The sequence below is a fragment of the Oncorhynchus clarkii genome, chromosome 5 (assembly GCF_045791955.1).
Source record: "Oncorhynchus clarkii lewisi isolate Uvic-CL-2024 chromosome 5, UVic_Ocla_1.0, whole genome shotgun sequence".
Classification (NCBI taxonomy): domain Eukaryota; kingdom Metazoa; phylum Chordata; class Actinopteri; order Salmoniformes; family Salmonidae; genus Oncorhynchus; species Oncorhynchus clarkii.
The window spans coordinates 35,487,110-35,511,068 of record NC_092151.1 but is presented as its reverse complement, the minus strand read 5'-3'; the positions used below and the strand labels follow the sequence as shown (position 1 = coordinate 35,511,068).

The window sequence follows — 23,959 nt, the reverse complement described above, 5'->3', positions numbered from 1 at the left end:
TTTTTTGCCTCTTCCATACTCTACAGAAACAAGAAGAAGAATCCATTCCAACACTAGCCGTAGCTAGCTACCAAAGCCCATCTATGTTTCTGCAAATTAATATATAACTCGGGATTTTATGCATTTAGGTTCGGGTTTGTTTTGCCAAAATGCATAACGTCAGGATTTCCATTCCATCGTTCCGTTCAGAGGACAATCCGATGGAGAAAGGTTACACGGTAAGATATTGAATGTATGCACCAGTAAGCCTCCGAAAAACAACAATCATAGCTAACATTGCAAATTTACAACAAATGGTTAAACAAACCAATAGCATATTTATTAACTTTGAGTATTGTTAGCGACTCTCAAGGCAAACTGTCAACCAATGCTGTCAACTAACGTTTATTTAACGTGACTAGACCGAGTGAGAGTAGAGAAGACCCGGTTGGCGCGATCCATTCCATTTCACACATTTTACAGACAGTAAAAACGTTTTTGACGATAACACTGACAGGATGTGAACCATCAATCAACTGCTTTAACACGTTCCCTGACCTCCCGGTTTTTCCTTGATAGCAAAGTTACTAAAGAGCAGTTCGGTGTAATTTTTATGTATTGTGTTGAAAAATGTTGTTTTAAATGGCCATGACTGTCGATTGTGAATTGATTCAAGGCATATCTCACTATACGTTCACATTTCCTAACCATGATCACTTTCTTTTCATCACCAGGTCTTTAAAATTGAGGTACTAATGAATGGTAGACAGCATACAGTGGAGAAACGCTACAGTGAATTCCATAATCTGCATAAAATAGTGAGTTTGTGTACCACTGACTGCTTTACACTACATGACCAAAAGTATGTGGACACCAGCTTGTTGAACATCTCATTACAAAATCATGGGGGATTAATAGGGAGTTGGTCTCCCGTTTGCTGCTATAACAGCCTCCACTCTTCTGGGAAGGCTCTCCACTAGATGTTGGAACATTGCTGTGGGGACTTGCTTCCATTCAGCCACGAGCATTAGTGAGGTTGGGCACTGATGTTGGGCGCAGTCGGTGTTCCAATTCATCCCAAAAGGTGCTTGATGGGGTTGAGGTCAGGGCTCTGTGTAGGCAAGTCAAGTTCTTCCACACCGATCTTGAGAAACCATTTCTGTATGTACCTCGCTTTGTGCACAGGGGCATTGTCATGCTGAAACGGGAAAGGGTCTTCCCCAAACTGTCGCCACAATGTTGGAAGCACAGAATCGTCTAGAATGTCATTGTATGCTGTAGCGTTAAGATTTCCCTTCACTGGAACTAAGGGCCTAGCCCAAACCATGAAAAACAGCCCCAGATCATTAATCCTCCACCAAACTTTACAGTTGGCACTATGCATTGGGGCAGGTGCCATTCTCCTAGCATCCGCCAAACCCAGATGGTGAAGCATGATTCATCATTCCAGAGAATGCTTTTCCACTGCAATGGTGGCGAGCTTTACACCACTCCAGCCGACGCTTGGCATTGCGCATGGCTGCTCGGCCATGGAAACCCATTTCATGAAGCTCCCGATGAACAGTTCCTGTGCTGACGTTACTTCCAGAGACAGTTTGGAACTCGGTAGTGAGTGTTGCTACCGAGGATAGAAGATTTTTACGCATTTCAGCACTCGGCGGTCCCGTTCTGTGAGCTTGTGTGGCCTATCACTTCGCCGTTGTTGCTCCTAGATGTTTCCACTTCACAATAACACGCCATTCTAAGATGGCGCCGAAGAACATGGCTGACATTTTACATTCTTTCAACCAATTGTGCTATTTGTAATATTTTTGTGTGTTTTGTGTACACAAGGTTGCTGCTACCGTCTCTTATGACTGAAAAGAACAGCTGGACATCAGAAAAGCGATTACTCACCGCGGACTGGAAGAAACTTTTTCCTTTAACAAGTCCGACGAGAAGGATATCCTGCTTTCACTGGAACCACGCCTTTTGCATGAAGAAAAGACGCCAGGAAAGGGGACGCAGATCGGGCATCCTGAGAACTCCCACTACCTTCCATTCTTCTCGCTAACGTGCAATCATTGGAAAATAAAATTGATGACCTACAATTAAGATTATCCTACCAACAGGACATTTAAACTGTGGCTGAATGAAGATACGGACAATATAGAGCTAGCAGGATTTTCCATGCACCGGCAGAACAGAGACGCTACCTCTGGTAAGACGAGGGGTGGGGGTGTGTCTTTTTTGTCAATAACAGCTGGTGCGCGATGTCTAATATTAAACAAGTCTCGAGGTACTGCTCGCCTGAGGTAGAGTACCTTATGATAAGCTGTAGACCACATGATCTACCAAGGAGTTCTCATCTGTATTATTTGTAGCCGTCTATTTACCACCACAAAACAAAGCTGGCACTAAGACCGTTCTCAACCAACTCTATAAGGCCATAAGCAAAGAAGAAAATGCTCACCCAGAAGCGGCGCTCCTAGTGGCCAGGGACTTTAATGTAGTTTTACCAAATTTTTACCAGCATGTCACATGTGCAACCAGGGGGGAAAGAAATCTATCACCTTTACTCAACACACAGAGATGCATACAAGGCTCTCCCCTACCCTCCATTTGGCAAATATGACCATAATTCTATCCTGATCCTGCTTACAAGCTAAAACTAAAACAGAAAGTACCAGTGACTCGCTAAATACGGAAGTGGTCAGATGACGCAGATGCTACACTACATGACTGTTTTGCTAGCACAGACTGGAATATGTTCCGGGATTCATCCAATGGCATTGAGGAATACACCACCTCAGTCATCGGCTTCATCAGTAAGCGCATCAACGACGACGTCCCCACAGTGACTGTACGTACATATCCCAAACAGAAGCCATGGATTATAGGCAACATCCGCATCAAGCTAAAGGCTAGAGCTGCCGTTTTCAAGGAGCGGGAAACTAATAAGAAATCCCGCTATGCCCTCAGACCAACCATCAAACAAGCAAAGCATCAATACAGAATTAAGATTGAATCACTACACCGGCTCTGACGCTCGTCGGATGTGGCAGGGCTTGAAAATTATTACGGACTACAAAGGGAAATCGTGACGCAAGCCAACCAGACGAGAGAAATGTCTGTTATGCTCTCTTCGAGGCAAGCAACACTGAAGCATGCACGAAAGAAACATCTGTTCTGGATGACTGTGATAACGCTCTCGGTAGCCGACGTGAACAAAACCTTTAAACAGGTCAATATTCACAAAGCCGCTGGGCCAGACGGATTACCAGGACGTGTGCTCAAAGCATGCGTGGCCCATCTGTCAAGTGTCTTCACTGACATTTTCAACTTCTGCCTGACCGAGTCTAATACCTACATGTTTCAAGCAGTCCCTGTGCCCAAGGAAGCGAAGGTAACCTGCCTAAATGATTACCGCCCTGTGGCACTCACGTCGGTAGCCATGAAGTAATTTGAAAGGCTGGTCATGGCTCATATCAACAGTATCCTCCCAGACACCCTAGACCCACTCCAATTCGCATACCGCCCCAACAGATCCACAGATGACGCAATCTCAATCGCACTCCACACTGCCCTTTCTCACCTGGACAAAAGGAACACCTATGTGAGAATGCTGTTCATTGACTACAGCTCAGCGTTCAACCCCATAGTGCCCACGAAGCTCATCACTAAGCTAAGGACTCTGGGACTAAACACCTCCCTCTGCAACTGGATCCTGGACTTCCTGACGGGCCGCCCCCAGGGGGTAAGAGTAGGCAACAACACATCTGCCACACTGATCCTTAACACTGGGGCCACTCAGGGGTGTGTACTTAGTCCCCTCCTGTATTCCCTGTTCACCCACGACTGCGTGGCCAAACACGACTCCAACACCATTAAGTTAGCTGACGACACAATAGTGGTAGCTACGCCTGATCACTGACAACGATGAGACGGCCTATAGGGAGGTCAGAGAACCTGCAGTGTGGTGCCAGGACAACAACCTCTCCCTCAATGTGAGCAAGACAAAGGAGCTGATCGTGGACTACAGGAAAAGGAGGGCCGAACAGGCCCCCATTAACATCGACGGAGCTGTACTGGAGCGGGTTGAGAGTTTTAAGTTCCTTGGTGTCACCATCACCAACAAACTATCATTGTCCAAACACACCAAGACAGTTGTGAAGAGGGCACGACAAAACCTCAGGAGACTGAAAAGGTTCTACAGCTGCACCATCAAGAGCATCCTGACCGGTTGCATCACCACCTGGTGTGGCAACTGCTCGGCATCTGAGCGTAAGGCGCTACAGAGGGTAGTGCAAACGGCGCAGTACATCACTAGGGCCAAGCTTCCTGCCATCTAGGACCTATATAATAGGCGGTGTCAGAGGAAAACCCATAAAATTGTCTTGTTTTCTCTGCTACCGCACAGCCAGCGGTACCGGAGCGCCAAGTCAATGACCAAAATGTTCCTCAACAGCATCTACCCCCAAGCCATAAGATTGCTGAACAATTTATAAAATTGTCACCGGACAATTTACATTGACCCCCCCCCCCCTTTTTGTACACTGCTACTACTCGCTGTTTGTTGTTACCTATGCATAGTCACTTCGCTCCCACTTGCATGTACAGATTACCTCAACTAGCCTCTACCACTGGCGCGGTACCGGTGCCCCCTGTATATAGCCTCGTTATTCTTGTGTTACTTTTTATTATTACTTTTTATTTTTGTCTACTTGGTAAATATTTTCTTCTTGAACTGTGCTGTTGGTTAAGGGCTTGTAAGTAAGCATTTCATGGTAAAGTCTACACTTGTTGTATTCGGCGCATGTGATGAATAAACTTTGATTTGAGTTAGAGTTGAAAGAGGCAGCTCTAGCAGGGCAGAAATTTGACAAACTGACTTGTTGGGAAGGTGGCATCCAATGACTGTGCCACGTTGAAAGTCACTGAAATCTTCAGTAAGGCCATTCTACTGCCAATGTTTGTCTATGGAGATTGCATGGTGGTGTGCTCGATTTAATACACCCATTAGCAACGGGTGTGGCTAAAATTGCCAAATCCATTAATTTGAAGGGATGTCCACATACTTTTGTGTATATATAGTGTATATTCCTGATGCAAGAACTGAGCCCACAATACTTTCAGAACATATACTGAGCCATCATTGTCAATAATGTTATACGACTGGACTAGGTTAGTGGGGTGATAATTAGTGGAATAGCCTTAGTCTATGGGTGAAGGATATGAAAATCATAATGGCTGGAATTAGGCTTGAGCTAGGCTTTTAATTTTTTCTCTACCCTAATCCATGCCCTGGGACTATGCTCAATTTGAAATTTGCTTCTTTCAGCTGAAGAAGAGCATAAAGCTGCCTGAGATCCCCTCTAAACATGTACGGAACTGGGTTCCCAAAGTTCTGGAGCAGAGAAGACATGGTCTGGAACTCTACCTACAGGTAATGGAGAACACCTACAGGTTTACACGGACCATTTCCTCGAACCCATATTTTGTATCAATACAGCTCATTAAAATGGTACAATTAATTTTTTTTTCCCAATTTCCATTTGCTTTTGTTTCTTGTGTCCGTTATTTAACAGACTATAATTATGGAGAATGAAGTTCTCCCAAAGATATTCCTGGATTTCCTCAACATCCGCCACTTTCCCTCGCTGCCAAAAACAGAAAGCTGTGGGTGAGTTTTTATACAGTGTGCCCTATATAGAACATCTCTCCTCTCCGCAAGAATAGAGTTCCTGCCTTTTATGTAAAAATCCCCAAACTGATTCTGAATCTTGTATGTTTTTCTTTCATTAAAGGTCATTTGAAATGGAATCTGAAGAGTCAAGGTTTGTTAAGTGATTTTGAAAGGTTAATCCATTTTGAATATTATATTGTATTTGTTCCTATCAATTCTCTGTGTCATTTAATGTTTTCATGTGTATCTGTGTTATTGCCGTTCAAACAGGCAGAAATCCGTCCGGTATTACGTAGCACCGTAATAGTTGCTCTCACTACACTGGAAGTTAATAGGAATACCACTTTTAGATTGCGAAAACCTATATCATACGTTGTCAGATTTCAATACTGGCTGATGTCATAACTCGGGAAGATGTCTTCTCTCAAATGAGCCATTGACCATATTTTAGTGATATTCCTACCTCGAGATATTTGTAATTTAATCGAGGGTCTAGCACATTTTTCCTATTTGTCTGCTTCTTTGGTCCAGGGTGCATTGTATGATGCAGTTGCCAGAGATATTATAGAAAGGAGATGGGAATGCAGGTTGAACATGGTGAGATTGTATACTCCTAAATTGGTAGTGCAGTTTAGGCCATTTTTACAGCTAACTAGCTCTGTTACATGCTGATATTGTCTTTGGTAATATTGTGTGTCGCTACGTTTTCTAGCCGTTAGTCAGAGCATTGCATTGTGGATTTTGTAATCGACTTGAGCTGCAACGGATTTCCACAGCGATTTTTCTATGCTTCTACCAACCTTGTTATAAACGCCAAAATGAAAAAATATTATTCTCACATAATTAGTGGATTTTTACCTTTTTGTATAGTTTATTTAGTTTATAGTAGTTTGATGTAGGTTAATTCCAAAGTATAATGTCAAAATAGCTAACTATTCAGAATAATGTTGTCAGAGGTCTGGCTTTATCAGGCTTGTGATCCTTAACCCCCTTAACTTCTCATTCTCCTCCCTGGTCTCTCTGTAGTAAACTGACCCATCAGCCAACCATGATCTACCAGCGAGACCCCTACCTGCTCCCATCCACCCACGGTAACATGTCTTTACACATCTTCACACTGCCCATGAATAGACAATCAATATTGTTGCAATATTAAAGTGAGATCTCTTTATGTAATATTTAATTATGTAAATACAATAGCTAATCATTTGAAGGGGAAACGTAATATTGTATAGAACAAATCAGTTTGACTTTTTTTCTCTTCATAGATACATTTTCAAATGTTGTCATAGAAGGAGTGATACATGGAATATTTTACCCAGACCTTCAACCAAGGTAGAGTTACTGTATGCCAGTTTGAAGGACTTACTACTAACTCTTGACGACAAAGGGATGACTCAGAAATGTACAAGTTGTAAGCGTCTCAATTTTGTGAACATTATTCTAATAGTTGTGTGTGTGGATATATACCATTTTTATCTATTCATAGTCATTTTGTAGTTTGTTTCCCAGCATTAATGGATATGTTGATGAGATATGCCTTTTCTGAAGTATTGTTACTCAAAGATGAACACTACTGTAACATGGTTGCAAAGGGAGGGTATATTACTGAACATTTTAAAAGTTACCAGTAAACTACCAGAATTTGGTAATTTTCAAGGATTTTATTTAATCTACTACAAGACATCTAGTGGCCCATTTGAGTACATCAGATTATCACAGGTGTCTAATCTCTGGCCTTCTGTGTGGCCTTATCACATGCAAAATAAATAATAAAATAAGATCACTTTAAAATAAAAAATTATGACAACGCTGTCAAGGATTATCCTAAATGTTAACCATCAATTTAGTGAACAACATTGGTGTTTAATATTAAATATGCATTTTTTTTCTTGAACCATTGGTCTATCCACTAGAAACTCATGGACACAGATATATATAAAATGAATACTATACTGACACTCAGTTTATTAGGTACACTACCCCGTTAATGAAAATGGAGCTAAGGCCTATGCATATAGACTCAGCCTTATGGACCAGCAGGCTGTATGCATCTACTAATGGTATTTCCCTAAAATGAAGGTGAGACCTCGTGGTTTTCCACTGTGATATGTTGATGAAATAACCTTTAATAGGTTAAAACGGTTTAACTCTATATTAGCTATGAATGAATGAAGGGCAGCCGATCAAATGCGTGGTTAAAAAGCTGAAATATAAAAAGGGAAGCTGAACTTGTCTGTGTAATAAGATGCATTTTGTTTGTCTGCCTTATCTTAGTGTGTCTCTTGTAAAGAAGAACAATGTGGTTCATTGTTGCTCTTTTTGAACGTGGGACTGCTGCTGTAGACCTACAACAAAGGGCCATTTAAAATGCCAGACTTTTGATCCAACTTAGCGACTGAAGCACTCCAGAGCTAAACTCTTAGCGGTGCTGTAATGTTCCACTGTGCGTAATTCACAGTGGATACTTTTTTGAAGAGTTTAGTTGGTCTAACATTTACTTTGCACTTGTCATTCGTTAGACAATTATGGATGGTTAATACTATAGATACTCTAAAATATGAGGATGGTCTGGGCATCCTTTATTTCTATCCAATGTGTTCTCTGAATTGAGACCAGGTGGACACTAGCACACTTAGTGAATCATTTTTCATTTGTTAAACTAACCCAAGTTTACCTTTCATTTAAGTCATGTATAGAATTGTCTACTTCAACTGAGAAAAGCATGCCCGGTGTTAACAAATCCAATGATTTTTAATTATTATTATTTTTTTTTAAATATTGTGTATATAGCATATGTATGTCCTGTACAGTATGTATCTTGTGCCATGACACCCTACCATTAATGACACTGGTGTTGTACTGTAGCACTTTAGGCAGAGCACAGTAATCTGTAAAATATCATGATTAAGACAGACCGCAATAAAGCATGACACTTCAATACCAGTTTCTCTTTTTTTTCTCAACTAATGAGTGAAACTTCCTGGCATTTGTGTGGACTACATATTCATGAAACTTTTTACATTTCCACCGTTTAAGGTTTACCCAAAATCTGAAACATACATGAGCGTTCAAAACACTGAGAATGCAAATATTGTATCGTGTTATTAGAAAAGTACCAGCTGCATTTTGGAATGCAAATGGTGACAAGTCAAACATTGATACCATAGGTTTCATAGTAAAGCTAGCATATGAAGTTCAGCTACACCACTACTACACAACTTTATTTGTATTGCTTTTAAGCCTTTTAATGAATTTCTTGTTAATAACATTTTATTCTCGCTAGCTGTGTAGGTACCTATCAAGTAAACAAAATTATTACCCTCAATCAAATGACCTCATTAAAAGTTAGGCATAGCAAAGAGAGACCTTTTGTGAAGGTCTATTTGGATTTAATTTATGAAAAATGGATACTTCTGACCATATTCAAAATTAAACAACCTTGGAATGTTTTTTTTTTTTTTTTGTAACACAGAAACTTGACAGTCTAGCATCTTCTCGCTGTCATTCAAACACATTAATTTACTAATACATTTTCTCACACACACACAATACTCCTAGAGCTCATCGTGGCCAACCTCGTCCTGATTTGTCTCTGGTTCCTTCATGGTGGAAAAGGCCACTTCACTGGTCAGCTGCTCCAGAGGAGGGAGGCCCACTGCCAGGTTACGCATAGCTATGGCCTACAACACAGAGCTCATGGTACCCTCAAATATATGTTCCTTATATTTACAATCTATGACATGTACTCCTTCCTATAATGCTAATGTCTACATTAAATAGAATTCAGTTTCCACATTTTTAAACTTCATCTCCAGCACCATCTTAACCTCGACGGGATCGGTGCCCCCACGGCACGGTTGAGCTAACGTGATTAGCATAAGGTTGTAAATAACAACAACAACAATAATCCCAGGACATAAGTGCCTAATTGGTTTATTAATACATATTTGGGCAGTCTTGATACAACATTTTGAACAGCTGTGCATTGGATCAGTCTAAAACTTTGCACATGCACTGCTGCTATCTAGTGGCCAAAATCTAAATTGCGCAAGGGCTGGAATAATACATTATGGACTTTCTCTTGCATTTCAACAAGGGTGCGGATAAAAACAAAAACATAGATTTTACCAGATCTAATGTGTTATATTCTCCTACATTAATTTCACATTTCCACAAACTTCAAAGTGTTTCCTTTCAAATGGTATCAAGAATATGCATATCCTTGCTTCAGGTCCTGAGTTACAGGCAGTTAGAGTTGAGTGTCATTTTAGGTGAAAATTGAAGAAAAGGGTCAGATCCTTAAGAGGTGTTTAAGATACACTACATGGCCAAAAGCAGCCACACACAAGCCTAAGATCATGCCAAGCGTAAGCTGGAGTGGTGTAAAGCTCGCAACCATTGGACTCTGGAGCAGTGGATAAGCGTTCTCTGGAGTGATGAATCACGCTTTACCATCTGGCAGTCCGACGGACAAATCTGGGTTTGGCGGAAGCCAGGAGAACGCTACCTGCCGGAATGCATAGTGCCAACTGTATAGTTTGGTGGAGGAGGAATATGGTCTGGGGCTGTTTTTCATGGTTCAGGATAGGCCCCTTATTTCCAGTGAAGGGAAATATTAATACTGCAGCATACAATGACATTCTAAACAATTATGTGCCTCCAACTTTGTGGCAACAGTTTGGGGAAGACACTTTCCTGTTTCAACATGACAATGCCCCCGTGCTCACTAATGCTCTTGTGGCTGAATGGAAGCAAGTCCCCGCAGTAATGTTCCAACATCTAGTGAAACGCCTTCCCAGAAGTGTGGAGGCTGTTATAGTAGCAAAGGGGGATCAACTCCATATTAATGCCCATGATTTTGTAATGAGATGTTCGACGAGCAGGTGTCCACATACTTTTGGTCATGTAATGTATGTGAAAATGGCACATTTCTATGTTTTGTAGTAAAAAAGATAAGTGACATCAAATTTGTAGACAATTGGTTAAAATCATATGATGCATACCGATGATGTCATTGGAAACGCTTCTCTTTATCTTTTTTACTACAAAACATAGAAGCGCGCCAAGCTGGTGCACAATACCAGTGGAAAGTGGAGGAATCGCATGGGTTTAAGAGAAGACAGGATAATGACTATAATCCTCATGGGGAAATTGTTTGTGGACAAGGACATTGAGACAAATACAGACATAAGTACGGGTTTTGTCATGGGTTTTGGTAGTTGCAATGAAAACAAAACACTCACGTTTGCCGCAGCATGTAGTACTTTCACAGTAAACCGGTTCAGCCTTTCGGACATGTTGGCTTCTCTGTGCTTCTTCAATTCCTTAGTTCGTCACTGTCGGCGTAGAAACAGCCGGACGACGGGATCCCATCACATTGACCTCTGACCCCTCATCGTTGTCTCCAGTGATGAGTGGCTGGAGCTCTGGAGGCAGGGGCTCTGTTTCTGTGGGGGCAAGACAATGTGTTAGCTTAGCACAGTGTTTCCCAACCCTGGTCCTCCAGTACCCTCAATAGTACACATTTTATTATAACCCTGGACAAGCACACCTGATTCAACTTGTCAACTAATCATCAAGCCCTTAATGAGTTGAATGAGGTGTGTTTGTACAGGGCTACAACGAACATGTGTACTGTTGGGGGTACAGGATGACCAGGGTTGGGAAACACTAGCTTAGCACTTCCTTTGTGTCGCGTGCTAGCTCCTATTGTGTGTGTTAGTTCCATTTGTGTGTACACTGCATACGGAATGTATTTAGACCCCTTGATTTTTCCACATTTTGTTACGTTAGTCATTCTAAAATTGATTAAATTAAATGGTTTTTTTCCCCTCATCAATCTACACCCAATAACCCATAATAACAAAAGCAAAAACAGGTTTGTAGAAATTTTCGAAAATGTATAAAAAAAACTGTAAAAAGATGACATTTACATAAGTATTCAGACCCTTTACTCAGTACTTTGTTGAAGCACCTTTGGCAGAGATTACAGCCTCGTGTCTTCTTGAGTATGACGCTACAAGCGTGGCACACCTGTATTTGGGGAGTTTGTACAATTCTTCTCTGCAGATCCTCAAGCTCTGTCAGGTTGGATGGGGAGCGTTGCTGCACTGCTATTTTCAGCTCTCTCCAGAGATGTTTGATCGGGTTCAAGTCTGGGTTCTGGCTGTGCACTCAAGGACATTGAGACTTGTCCCAAAGCCACTCCTGCGTTGTCTTGGCTGTGTGCTTAGGGTCGTTGTCCTGTTGGAAGGTGAACCTTTGCCCCAGTCTGAGGTCCTGAGTGCTCTGGAGCAGGGTTTCATCAAGGATCTCTCTATACTGTGCTCTGTTTATCTTTCCCTCGATCCTGACTAGTCTCCCTGTCCCTGCCGCTGAAAAACATCCCCACAGCATGATGCTGCCACCACCATGCTTCACCGTAGAGAAGGTGGCAGGTTTCCTCCAGACTTGACGCTAGGCATTCAGGCCAAATAGTTAAATCTTGTTTCTCATGGTCTGGGAGTCCTTTAGGTGCCTTTTGGCAAACTCCAAGCGGGCTGTCATGTGCCTTTTACTGTGGAGTGGCTTCCATCTGGCCACTCTACCATAAAGGCCTGATTGGTAAAGTGCTGCAGAGATGGTTGTCCTTCTGGAAGGTTCTCCCATCTCCACAGAGGAACTCTGGAGCTCTGTCAGAGTGATCATCGGGTTCTTGGTCACCTCCCTGACCAAGGCCCTTCTCCCCCGATTGCTCAGTTTGGCCAGGCGGCCAGCTCTAGGAAGAGTCTTGGTGGTTCCAAACTTATTTTATTTAAGAATGATGGAGGCCGCTGTGTTCTTGGGCACCTTCAATGCTGCAGAAATGTTTTGCTACTCTTCCCCAGATTTGTGCCCCGACACAATCCTGTCTCGGAGCTCTACGTACAATTCCTTCGACCTCATGGCTCAATTCAAAATCAATTGAATTGACCACAGGTAGACTGTATACTTTTGTAAATAAGGTATGTTTTTTATTTTTAATAAAGGGGCAAAAATGTCACACAAACTGTTTTTGCTTTGTCGTTGTGAGGTAGCGTGTATATTTTTAAGGAACATTTATTGAATCAATTTCAGAATAAGGCTGTAATGTACAAAATGTGGAAAAAGCGAAGGGGTCTGAATACTTTCCGAATGCTCTGTATATTTAAGCCCTGACCTGTTCCATTGCGGACCCGCTCCTGCAGTTCAAACAGCTTAGTGAAGTTCCTCTGTAGCGCTGCCTCTGTGGTGTTGCCGTAGATGTACATGTAGCAGGACGGCTCCTCAGCCCCAGCAGGAAGCTGCTCACACACACATACAATGAGTACACCTAGCAACATCATGGCAACTGGAATGTGAAACTTATGTTTAGCAGTAAGTTCCACACCATTATAATGACTACAGTACAGCTGTCATCCATTGAAGGGTGTTATTACAGGCTGGCTGAAGCAGGTAGGGTGATGAAGGAGCATACCTGCTTCTGCTCTCCAGGTTGGAGCGTGTAGTGGATGAGAAGGAGAACTATCTCAACATTCAGCAGACCCTGCAGCACCTGCACACTGGTGTTGCCCAGGTCCTCACTGACATAGTTATCTAGGTGGAGATCTAGAGGCAAGACGAACCAACACATGCATGATTAGGATTGAAATGTGCTTTGGGTGAGGAATCAGTAATCACCATGTTGGCCCTTTCCTATTCATTCTATACACCAAGCCACTCGGCTCCGTCATATCCTCACATGGTTTCTCCTATCATTACTATGAGGATGACAACTACTTTTCTCCTTCTCCCCCCTTCTGACACCCAGGTGGCGACACCCATCTCTGCGTGCCTAGCAGATATCTCAGCTTGGATGTCGGCCCACCACCTCAAGCTCAACCTCGACAAGACGGAGCTGCTCTTCCACCCGGGGAAGGCCTGCCCGCTCAAAGACCTCTCCATCACGATTGACAACTCCACAGTGTCAGCCTCCGAGTGTGCAAAGAACCTTGGTGTGACCCTGGACAACACCCTGTCGTTCTCTACAAACATCAAAGCAGTGACTCTCTCCTAGCTTGTGCCATCAAAACCCCTGCAACCCCTCACATGTCACCCCGCTCCTCCGCACACTCCACTGGCTTCCAGGCGAAACTTGCATCCATTACAAGACCACGGTGCTTGCCAACAGAGCAGCAAGAGGAACTGCCACTCCCTACCTTCAGGCTATGCTCAAACCCTACACCACCGCTGGTCTCTTGGCCCTCCCATTCCTACAGTAGGGCAGCTCCCGCTCAGCCCCAGGCCAGTACAAACTCTTCTCTGTCCTGGCACCTCAATGGTGGAACCAGCTTCCCCGTGAAGCTATGACAGCTGAGTCCCTGCCGATCTTCTGAAGGCACCTCAAACCCTACCTCTTCAAAGAGTATCTTAAATAATCCCCCTCCTTCCTCACCTTGAGTAAAAGTTTATTTACTATGCCTGTGATGTGGTTGTCCAACCTACAGTGCCTTGCGAAAGTATTCGGCCCCCTTGAACTTTGCGACCTTTTGCCACATTTCAGGCTTCAAACATAAAGATATAAAACTGTATTTTTTTGTGAAGAATCAACAACAAGTGGGACACAATCATGAAGTGGAACGACATTTATTGGATATTTCAAACTTTTTTAACAAATCAAAAACTGAAAAATTGGGCGTGCAAAATTATTCAGCCCCTTTACTTTCAGTGCAGCAAACTCTCTCCAGAAGTTCAGTGAGGATCTCTGAATGATCCAATGTTGACCTAAATGACTAATGATGATAAATACAATCCACCTGTGTGTAATCAAGTCTCTGTATAAATGCACCTGCACTGTGATAGTCTCAGAGGTCCGTTAAAAGCACAGAGAGCATCATGAAGAACAAGGAACACACCAGGCAGGTCCGAGATACTGTTGTGAAGAAGTTTAAAGCCGGATTTGGATACAAAAAGATTTCCCAAGCTTTAAACATCCCAAGGAGCACTGTGCAAGCGATAATATTGAAATGGAAGGAGTATCAGACCACTGCAAATCTACCAAGACCTGGCCGTCCCTCTAAACTTTCAGCTCATACAAGGAGAAGACTGATCAGAGATGCAGCCAAGAGGCCCATGATCACTCTGGATGAACTGCAGAGATCTACAGCTGAGGTGGGAGACTCTGTCCATAGGACAACAATCAGTCGTATATTGCACAAATCTGGCCTTTATGGAAGAGTGGCAAGAAGAAAGCCATTTCTTAAAGATATCCATAAAAAGTGTCGTTTAAAGTTTGCCACAAGCCACCTGTGAGACACACCAAACATGTGGAAGAAGGTGCTCTGGTCAGATGAAACCAAAATTGAACTTTTTGGCAACAATGCAAAACGTTATGTTTGGCGTAAAAGCAACACAGCTGAACACACCATCCCCACTGTCAAACATGGTGGTGGCAGCATCATGGTTTGGGCCTGCTTTTCTTCAGCAGGGACAGGGAAGATGGTTAAAATTAATGGGAAGATGGATGGAGCCAAATACAGGACCATTCTGGAAGAAAACCTGATGGAGTCTGCAAAAGACCTGAGACTGGGACGAAGATTTGTCTTCCAACAAGACAATGATCCAAAACATAAAGCAAAATCTACAATGGAATGGTTCAAAAATAAACATATCCAGGTGTTATAATGGCCAAGTCAAAGTCCAGACCTGAATCCAATCGAGAATCTGTGGAAAGAACTGAAAACTGCTGTTCACAAATGCTCTCCATCCAACCTCACTGAGCTCGAGCTGTTTTGCAAGGAGGAATGGGAAAAAATTTCAGTCTCTCGATGTGCAAAACTGATAGAGACATACCATAAGCGACTTACAGCTGTAATCGCAGCAAAAGGTGGCGCTACAAAGTATTAACTTAAGGGGGCTGAATAATTTTGCACGCCCAATTTTTCAGTTTTTGATTTGTTAAAAAGGTTTGAAATATCCAATAAATGTCGTTCCACTTCATGATTGTGTCCCACTTGTTATTGATTCTTCACAAAAAAAATACAGTTTTATATCTTTATGTTTGAAGCCTGAAATGTGGCAAAAGGTCGCAAAGTTCAAGGGGGCCGAATACTTTCGCAAGGCACTGTAGCTATCTGAAAATGAATGCACTAACTAAGTCGCTCTGGATGAGAGTCTGCTAAATGACTAAAATATAATTACTCTCAATGGAAAACAATGAGGGAGAGGGGGAGACCCCGAACCTGGGAAGTCTGCGATGAAGACTATCTGTCTGGTTGTCCAAAGAGTCCTCTATCTCCTGAAACTTTGTCCTCCAGGGAGAGAGGTCCACCAACAGAGGTAATGGTGACCAGTCTGCCTTCACAATGTTCACACGGGGGTCAAAGATCCTAAGAATTCAAGACCAAACTGCGAAGAACATTTCTATCCATGTGGAGGATGTGAAAGATCACAAAAAGGCCATGTTGTACCGTTGTTGGAAGCGTTCATTGATGGACACCCAGATGTCAAAGATCTCTGGGTCAGAGATGTTGTAGTGAGGCAGGTGGCGGCTCAGGCAGGTGGCATACTGCTTCAGCATGTCCCCATGGCCCAATAAAAAATCAGACCCAGAGTGCCATCATTGTTCAGATGGGATGTTGAATGGATCAACTTGTGTCACATTCCCCATGTTTTCCACTTTTGCTTTCTGACCTATATGACTCTATATTGGTGTTATGGTTCAACCCCAGGGTTGAGGTATCCAACCTCTCCTGTTTTTCCATCTTGGTAGGTGATCTTGACATGCTGGTGGGAGCGAGAGTGAACCATCATATTCCAGGAGTACCCATACAGTCCAGTTGTTAAAAATTTGTGCACATCATTTTAGAGAAATAAGCATTTTGTGCATATGGAAAATTTCATAGATCTTTTATTTTAGCTCTTGAAACAACACATTACATGTTGTGTTTATATATATATTTTTGACATCCCTGTTAGTGAGCATTTCTCATTTACCTAGGTATGCCACACCTGTCCGGTGGATGGATTATCATTATACAGGTGCACCTTGTGCTGGAGACAATAAAAGGCCACTATATAATGTGCAGTTTTGTCACACAATACAATGCCACAGAAGTCAAGTTGAGGGAGTTTGCAATTAGCATGCTGACTATAGGAAAGTCCACCACAGCTGTTGCCAGAGATTTTAATGTTCATCATAACATTGTTTTAGAGAATTTGTCAGTGCGTCCAAACGCAGACCATGTGTAACCATGCCAGCCCAAGACCTCCACATCCATCTTCTTTCACCTGCGGGATCATCTGAGACCAGATACCCAGACAGCTGATGACACTGAGAAGTATTTCTGTCTCTTTCTTTCTGTCTGTCTTTTTGTGGGGAATAACTCATTCTGATTGGCTGAGACCTGGCTCCCACATGGGTGGGCCTATGCTCTCCCAGGCCCACCCATGGCTGCGCCCCTGCCCAGTCATGTGAAATCCATAGATTACGGCTTAATTTATTTATTTCAATTGACTGACTTTCTTATATGAACTGTAACTCAGGAAAATCGTTGAACTTGTTGCATTGTTGTGTTTATATTTTTGTTCAGTATATATCACACTGAACATACCAAACATTAGGAACACCTTCCTAATATTGAGTTGCACTCCCCGACACTTTTACCCTCAGAACAGCCTTAATTCATTGGGGCATGGAATCTACAAGGTGTCAAAAGCGTTCCACAGAGATGCTGGTGCATGTTCACTCCAATTCTTCCTACATTTGTGTCAAGTTGGCTGGATGTCCATTCAGCCAACATTCTTCCTACACACAGGAAACGGTTGAGCATGAAAAACCCAGCAGCGCTGCAGTTCTTGACACAAACTGGTGCGCTTGGCACCTAATACCATACCCAGTTCAAAGGCACTTCAATTTTATGTAATGGCCATTCACCCTTTGAATGGCAGACGTACAAAAAAATCTTTTTTTTGTGTATCTGTCTCCTCCCCTTCACCTACACTGATTGAAGTGGATTTAACAAATTACATCAATAAGGGATCATGGATTCACCTGGTCAGTCTGTCTTGAAAGAGACAAATTCTTAATTTGTTGTATACTCAATGTACACACACACACACACAGTGCCTTCGGAAAGTATTCAGACCCCTTGACTTTTTCCACATTTTGTTATAATAGTCTTATTCTAAAATGTATTAAATATGTTTTTCCCCCTCATCAATCTACACACAATACCCCATAATGACAAAGCTAAAAATTGAAATATCACATTTACATAAGTATTCAGACCCTTTACTCAGTAGTTTGTTGAAGCACAGTGATTACAGCCTCGAGTCTTCTTGAGTATGACACTACAAGCTTGGCACACCTGTATTTGGGGAGTTTCTCCCATATTTCTCTGCAGATCCTCTCAAGCTGTCAGGTTGAATGGGGAGCGTTGCTGCACAGCTATTTTCTGGTCACTAAGTTGACTGTGCCTTTAAACAGCTTGGAAAATTCCAGAAAATGATGTCATGGCTTTAGAAGCTTCTGATAGGCTAATTGACATCATTTGAGTCAATTGGAGGTGTACCTGTGGATGTATTTCAAGGCTACTTTCAAACTCAGTGCCTCTCTGCTTGACATCATGGGAAAATCAAAAGAAATCAGCCAAAACCTAAGAAAAAAAATGTGTAGACCTCCACAAGTCTGGTTCATCCTTGGGAGCAATTTCCAAATGCCTGAAGGGGTACCATGTTCATCTGTACAAACAAAAGTACGCAAGTATAAACACAATGGGACCACGCAGTCGTCATACCGCTCATGAAGGAGATGCCTTCTGTCTCCTAGAGATGAACGTACTTTGGGGCAAAAAGTGAAAATCAATCCCAGAACAGCAGCAAAGGACCTTGTGAAAATGCTGGAGGAAACAGGTACAAAAGTATCTATATCCACAGTAAAACAAGTCCTATATAGACATAACCTGAAAGGCCGCTCAGCAAGGAAGAAGACACCGCTCCAAAACCGCCATAAAAAAGCCAGACTACGGTTTGCAACTGCACATGGGGACAAAGATTGTACTTTTTGGAGAAATGTCCTCTGGTCTGATGAAACAAAAATAGAACTGTTGGCCATAATGACCATCGTTATGTTTGGAGGAAAAAGGGGGAGGCTTGCAAGCCAAAGAACACCATCCCAACTGTGAAGCACAGGGGTGGCAGCATCATGTTGTGGGGGTGCTTGCTGAGAGAGGGACTGGTGCACTTCACAAAATAGATGGCATCATTAGGTAGGAATATTTTGTGGATATATTGAAGCAACATCTCAAGACATCAGTCAGGAAGTTGAAGCTTGGTTGCAAATGGGTCTTCCAAATGGACAATGACCCCAAGCATACTTCCAAAGTTGTGGCAAAATGTATTAAGGACAACAAGGTCAAGGTACTGGAGTGGCTATCACAAAGCCCTGACCTCAATCCTATAGAAAATGTGTGGGCAGAACTGAAAAAGCAAGGAGGCCTACAAACCTGACTCAGTTACACCAGGTGTCAGGAGGAATGGGCCAAAATTCACCCAACTTATAGTGGGAAGCTTGTGGAAGACTACCCAAAACGTTTGACACAAGTTTAAATTATTTAAGGTAATGCTACCAAAAACTAATTGAGTGCATGTAAACTTCTGACCCACTGGCGTAGTGATGAAATAAATAAAAGCTGAAATAAATAATTCCTTCCACCATTATTCTGACATTTCACATTCTTAAAATAAAGTGGTGATCTAACACCTAAAACAGTGAATTTTTACTAGGATTAAATGTCAGGAATTGTGAAAAACTGACTTTAAATGTATTTGGCGAAGGTGTATGGAAACTTCTGACTTCAGCTGTACGCAAGGAATATTATAAGGGACAGTATAAGATCCCTTTCTACTACCCCTGAACAAGGCAGTTAACCCACTGTTCGTAGGTTTTCATTGACAATAAGAATTTGTTCTTAACTGACTTGCCTAGATAAATACAGGTCAAATAAAAAACAGAACTGCACTCCAGATCAGGACAGCAGAATGTATGGACCAGTTTTACTTCTACAAAGCCTCGTTCCACACCCCTCTGCAACTCCCATCGTTCTGCTGACTCAAGCTAGTCTACGCTACTGTTTGGTGCTGACGGATAGCAGTGTTGACACTGATTGAGCAATTATTCTGGTAACCCGTAGAGTTGGGAAATAACTTTAGCTGACAGTGGTACACTCAGTGACTCCCAACTGTGACAATCAAATCAGGGCTTTTTCTTAATTCAATACATGGAAAGGACTATAAGTTTATCACAAACTCATCCTCCATTTCTACAGGAGTAGTACCTGTGTGATGAAGTGAGAGTAAGGCAGGAAGAACTGTTCAGCCAGGTACAGAATGGTGAACAGAGTTGCCAGCTTGTGTTTAAACCGTGTTTTGGGGGCCTTGGGGGCAGGATGGATCCTGTAGAGGTGTTTTGGGTCTCTGGGTAAACACAGGGGATGCTGGGCCAGTCGGGAAGCGACTAAAGAAGTTCCTGGGCCAGTCGGGGTAGCAGAAGACAGGACTCATGGCCAGCATGGCGTAGGCAAACATACCTGGGGATAAAATAAAGGACAATGTGATCAATAGGGGATTATAGATTAACTTAAATAGTGGATCATTATAGAAAAGATAGCTTTGAAATGCTTTCTGGGACACAGGAGACTGCTTGCATTATGTTGCCCTCAAGGTTAGGCCGTCATTGTAAATAAGAATTTGTTCTTATCTGACTTGCCTAGTTAAATAAAGGTTAAATAAAAAATAAAAATAAGTGATAAGGAAATACTTATCAATGCAATCGTTTAATGACTAGGCTTAGTAATTACAATTAGCCCTCACGGATTTTGTAGTTTGAATTATAATATTTGATCATTCGTTACCATAACTAAATACAATTAATCAATGGGTTCTCACCGATGCTGAAGAGTTGGGAATTCATACAGTGAAAGTAACTGACAAAGAAAATGCCAAAAGGACAGATCCAGACGAAGACCACCTCCATGGACAACCAGTAGACTCACCGTTTCATTAGGCAGAATCATCCTGTGGGACAGACACACAGGATAAAACGCATACAATCTTGTCAGATTGGGGCAGTTTGATAAGCCGTGCAAAACATGACAGAGCAGGGCCCTGTTTAACTAACCTGAAAGGGTAAAAAAAGCCAATGGTGTGCCAAGTATGACATGAAATATTCCCCACCCAGTCTGCATCCAATTTCTTGATTCCAGCAATGAAGTGTACTATGGAAATCTGCCAAGGACATATATCAAGATATTCATATTATAGGAGCATCCTAAAAGTTTATCACACATATGTAATTAGGCAGATACTTTTAATAGAGTAGTAATGAAGACAAGTTTCCATGGATTCAATATAATGAATTTGGCACAGACCTGAAACCTCAGAAGAGTACAGTTCTAAAGTGGCACTTGGGCATTGTTTTTCTTAGGATTACGTAATCCATCTATTGACCTGAAAATAATAATATACAGTACCAGTCAAAAGTTTGGACACACCTACTCATTCAAGGGTTTTTACTATTTTCTTCATTGTAGAATAATAGTGAAGATATCAAAGCTATGAAATAACACACATCTTGGCATTCTCTCAACCAACTTCACAAGGTAGTCACCTGGAATGCATTTCAATTAACACGTGTGCCTTGTTAAGTGAATTCATGCATTTAAGCCAATCAGTTGTGTCGTGACATGGTAGGGATGGTATACAGACGATAGCCCTATTTGGTAAAAGACCAAGTACATATTATGGCAAGAACAACTCAAATAAGCAAAGAGAAACGACAGTCCATCATTACTTTAAGTCATGAAAGTCAATCAATCCGGAAAATGTCAAGAACTTTTAAAGTTTCTTCAAGTGCAGTCGCCAAAACTATCAAGTGTTACCAGCCTCAGAAATTGCAGCCTAAATAAATGCTTCACAGAGTTCAAGTAACAGACACATCTCAACATCAACTGTTCAGAGGAGACTGAGTGAATCAGGTCGAATTGCTGCATAAAAAACACTAAAGGACACCAATGAAGAAAATACTTCCTTGGGCCAAGAAACACAGGAGCAATGCACATTATTCCAAATTTGAGATTTTTGGTTCCAACTGACTCAGAGTAGGTGAACGGATGATCTCCGCATATGTGGTTCCCACCGTGAAGTATGGAGGAGGAGGTGTGATGGGGTGGGGGTGCTTTGCTGGTGACACTGTCTGTGATTTATTTAGAATTCAAGGCACACTTAACCAGCATGGCTACCACAGCATTTTGCTGAGATACGCCATCCCATCTGGAACTGCATCAGATGACCTGGCCTCCAATCACCCGACCTCAACTGAAATGAGATGGTTTAGGATGAGTTGGACCGCAGAGTGAAGGAAAAGTAGCCAACAAGTGCTCAGCATATGTGGGAACTTCTTCAAGACTGTTGGAAAAGCATTCCTCATTAAGCTGGTTGAGAGAATGCAAAGTGTGCAAAGCTGTCATCAAGGAAAAGGGTGGCTTCTTTGAAGAATCTCAAATATATTTTTGTTTAACACTTTTTTGGTTGCAAAATAATTCCATATGTGTTATTTCATAGTTTTGATATCTTCACTATTATTCTACAATGTAGAAAATAATAAAGAACGAAAAACTCCTGAATGATTAGGTGTGTCCAAACTTTTGACTGGTACCGTATGTACATAAGTGTGCATACACTGATACACACACACACACACACACACACACACACTGAAAAAAAAGAATGTCAATCAACCAAATATATTATACCTAACAGCTCTTTAGTACAATGGTTTCATAAGAGGTTAACTACTCACCAATATCTATTGGCATCCCATGAATGTCAGCTGGAAGCCAATGAGGCCGTAAAGGTAAGAGTGGTTGTTCCATGCTGTTTTGTCCAGGAAGAAGATGTACCAGTAGGTGGATATGAACATGAGACAGGAGAAGTGGTAGAAACAGCCCAGCATGATTCCCACAGCACTCATAAAGAAGACCCAAACATGGAAATTGAACATTGATGCTCTCATTAAAAGACACACACACAAAGGGGATAGCATACAGTTGCTGTTCTAATCACTGAATCAGAACTTGACCTACTAAAGAGAATCATCACATAGACCAGGTACATATAATCAAGAGGCAGCGGCTGCAGGAAGTTGAAGAGAGGGAAGCGGCACACGGGAGCCCCATCCAGGTACTTGTAGTCCAGGTGGCTAAAGCATTCTCAGGCACAAATTAAAATGACAGATCCTGCAGCCCTTTTGACTCAGGATAACTAAGCTTAGTGAAAATGACTGACAGCTCACCAAACAGGAAGTGGAAGATGCCCAGAGAAGCAGGGTCAGTCGGGCGGTTTAGGAGATACACCAGGTGGTGCCAGGAGGACAGGTCCTCCTTCTCAAACCCAAACAGATACTTCATCCTGCTCTCACTTTCCACTACCCTCTTTGCTGTTGGTGCCGTGTCCTTGTCCATGGTCCCTTCATCACTACTCCCAGAAGAGTCCCCCTGTTCTGAAGACTACTCAATGAAAGGAGCACCTAAGCCATTTCACACTTCATAAGAGAAACATCTTTACCCTACTGTTCACAAGAATACAATAGGTATGTGTTGTGTACTGTATGTAAATTCCACAATGCACTATAAACCATAAGACACAATTCATATAAATATAAACACTTAATTGTTTATCCTGATTATAAACTCATTGCGTATGTTGCACGTATAAGGATGTAATGCAACTCTCTCACCGTAATTCACGTATTACTCAAGCTAAATCTCACCTTGCTATAAACAGTGTAACAATTTACTGAAAGCAGAGCTGCAAAGCAACAATTGTTACATACCTGTAGCAGCATTGTCGCACGCCCCTGCCTCCATACTTAACTCGGTTATGCAACCACAAAAAAACACTAGATATATGGACAGGGATGTCAACCTAGCAGAAGAAGGCACCTCCTTTTCCTAGGGAGTTTTTTCAACACAAGTAAACAGTTGGGTACGTGTCAGCCCGTGTTCAAAGAAAGGCTGTCTGGAAAATCGACTGGGAACCTGAAACCGTGCTCAGCGTCTATTGTTTTTTTTTCACGAGACACATCTACTACTGCTAGTGGGGATCTGGAAATGATATGACGACAGCGGTTGGGATGAGAATGGTCTTTGTAGATGGTTAATAAAACAAATCTAAATTACCTCCTGAAATAACATTGCATTGTTTCTGTGAGTGGTCATTGGTCACCTACACATTTTTTAAATATATAAATCTGGTTGAACAATAATCCAATATAAACAT

At 42.1% G+C, this 23,959-nt stretch overlaps 1 protein-coding gene and 1 pseudogene across 1 annotated transcript; one reads left to right on the top strand and one right to left on the bottom strand.

Annotated features, from left to right (window-relative positions):
* The first annotated feature begins 15 nt into the window (after positions 1-15).
* LOC139408714 (sorting nexin-24-like) lies at positions 16-8,590 on the top strand. The gene is made up of 7 exons (XM_071152953.1): positions 16-218; positions 714-797; positions 5,300-5,404; positions 5,547-5,641; positions 5,766-5,795; positions 6,671-6,735; positions 6,913-8,590. The coding sequence occupies exons 1-7, from the start codon at positions 150-152 to the stop codon at positions 6,981-6,983; spliced, it is 519 nt and encodes a 172-aa protein (XP_071009054.1). The 5' UTR covers positions 16-149; the 3' UTR covers positions 6,984-8,590.
* Positions 8,591-9,128: 538 nt separating this feature from the next.
* On the bottom strand, positions 9,129-23,547 carry LOC139408713 (vitamin K-dependent gamma-carboxylase-like; annotated as a pseudogene).
* Positions 23,548-23,959: the final 412 nt, after the last annotated feature.

Bases quoted from the DNA above. Each gene is read 5' to 3' on its own strand.
- LOC139408714 (XM_071152953.1), top strand. From the start codon at position 150: ATGCATAACGTCAGGATTTCCATTCCATCGTTCCGTTCAGAGGACAAT. The intron at 219-713 runs GTAAGATATTGA...TTTCATCACCAG, and splicing joins CGATGGAGAAAGGTTACACG to GTCTTTAAAATTGAGGTACT. The intron at 798-5,299 runs GTGAGTTTGTGT...TGCTTCTTTCAG, and splicing joins TCCATAATCTGCATAAAATA to CTGAAGAAGAGCATAAAGCT.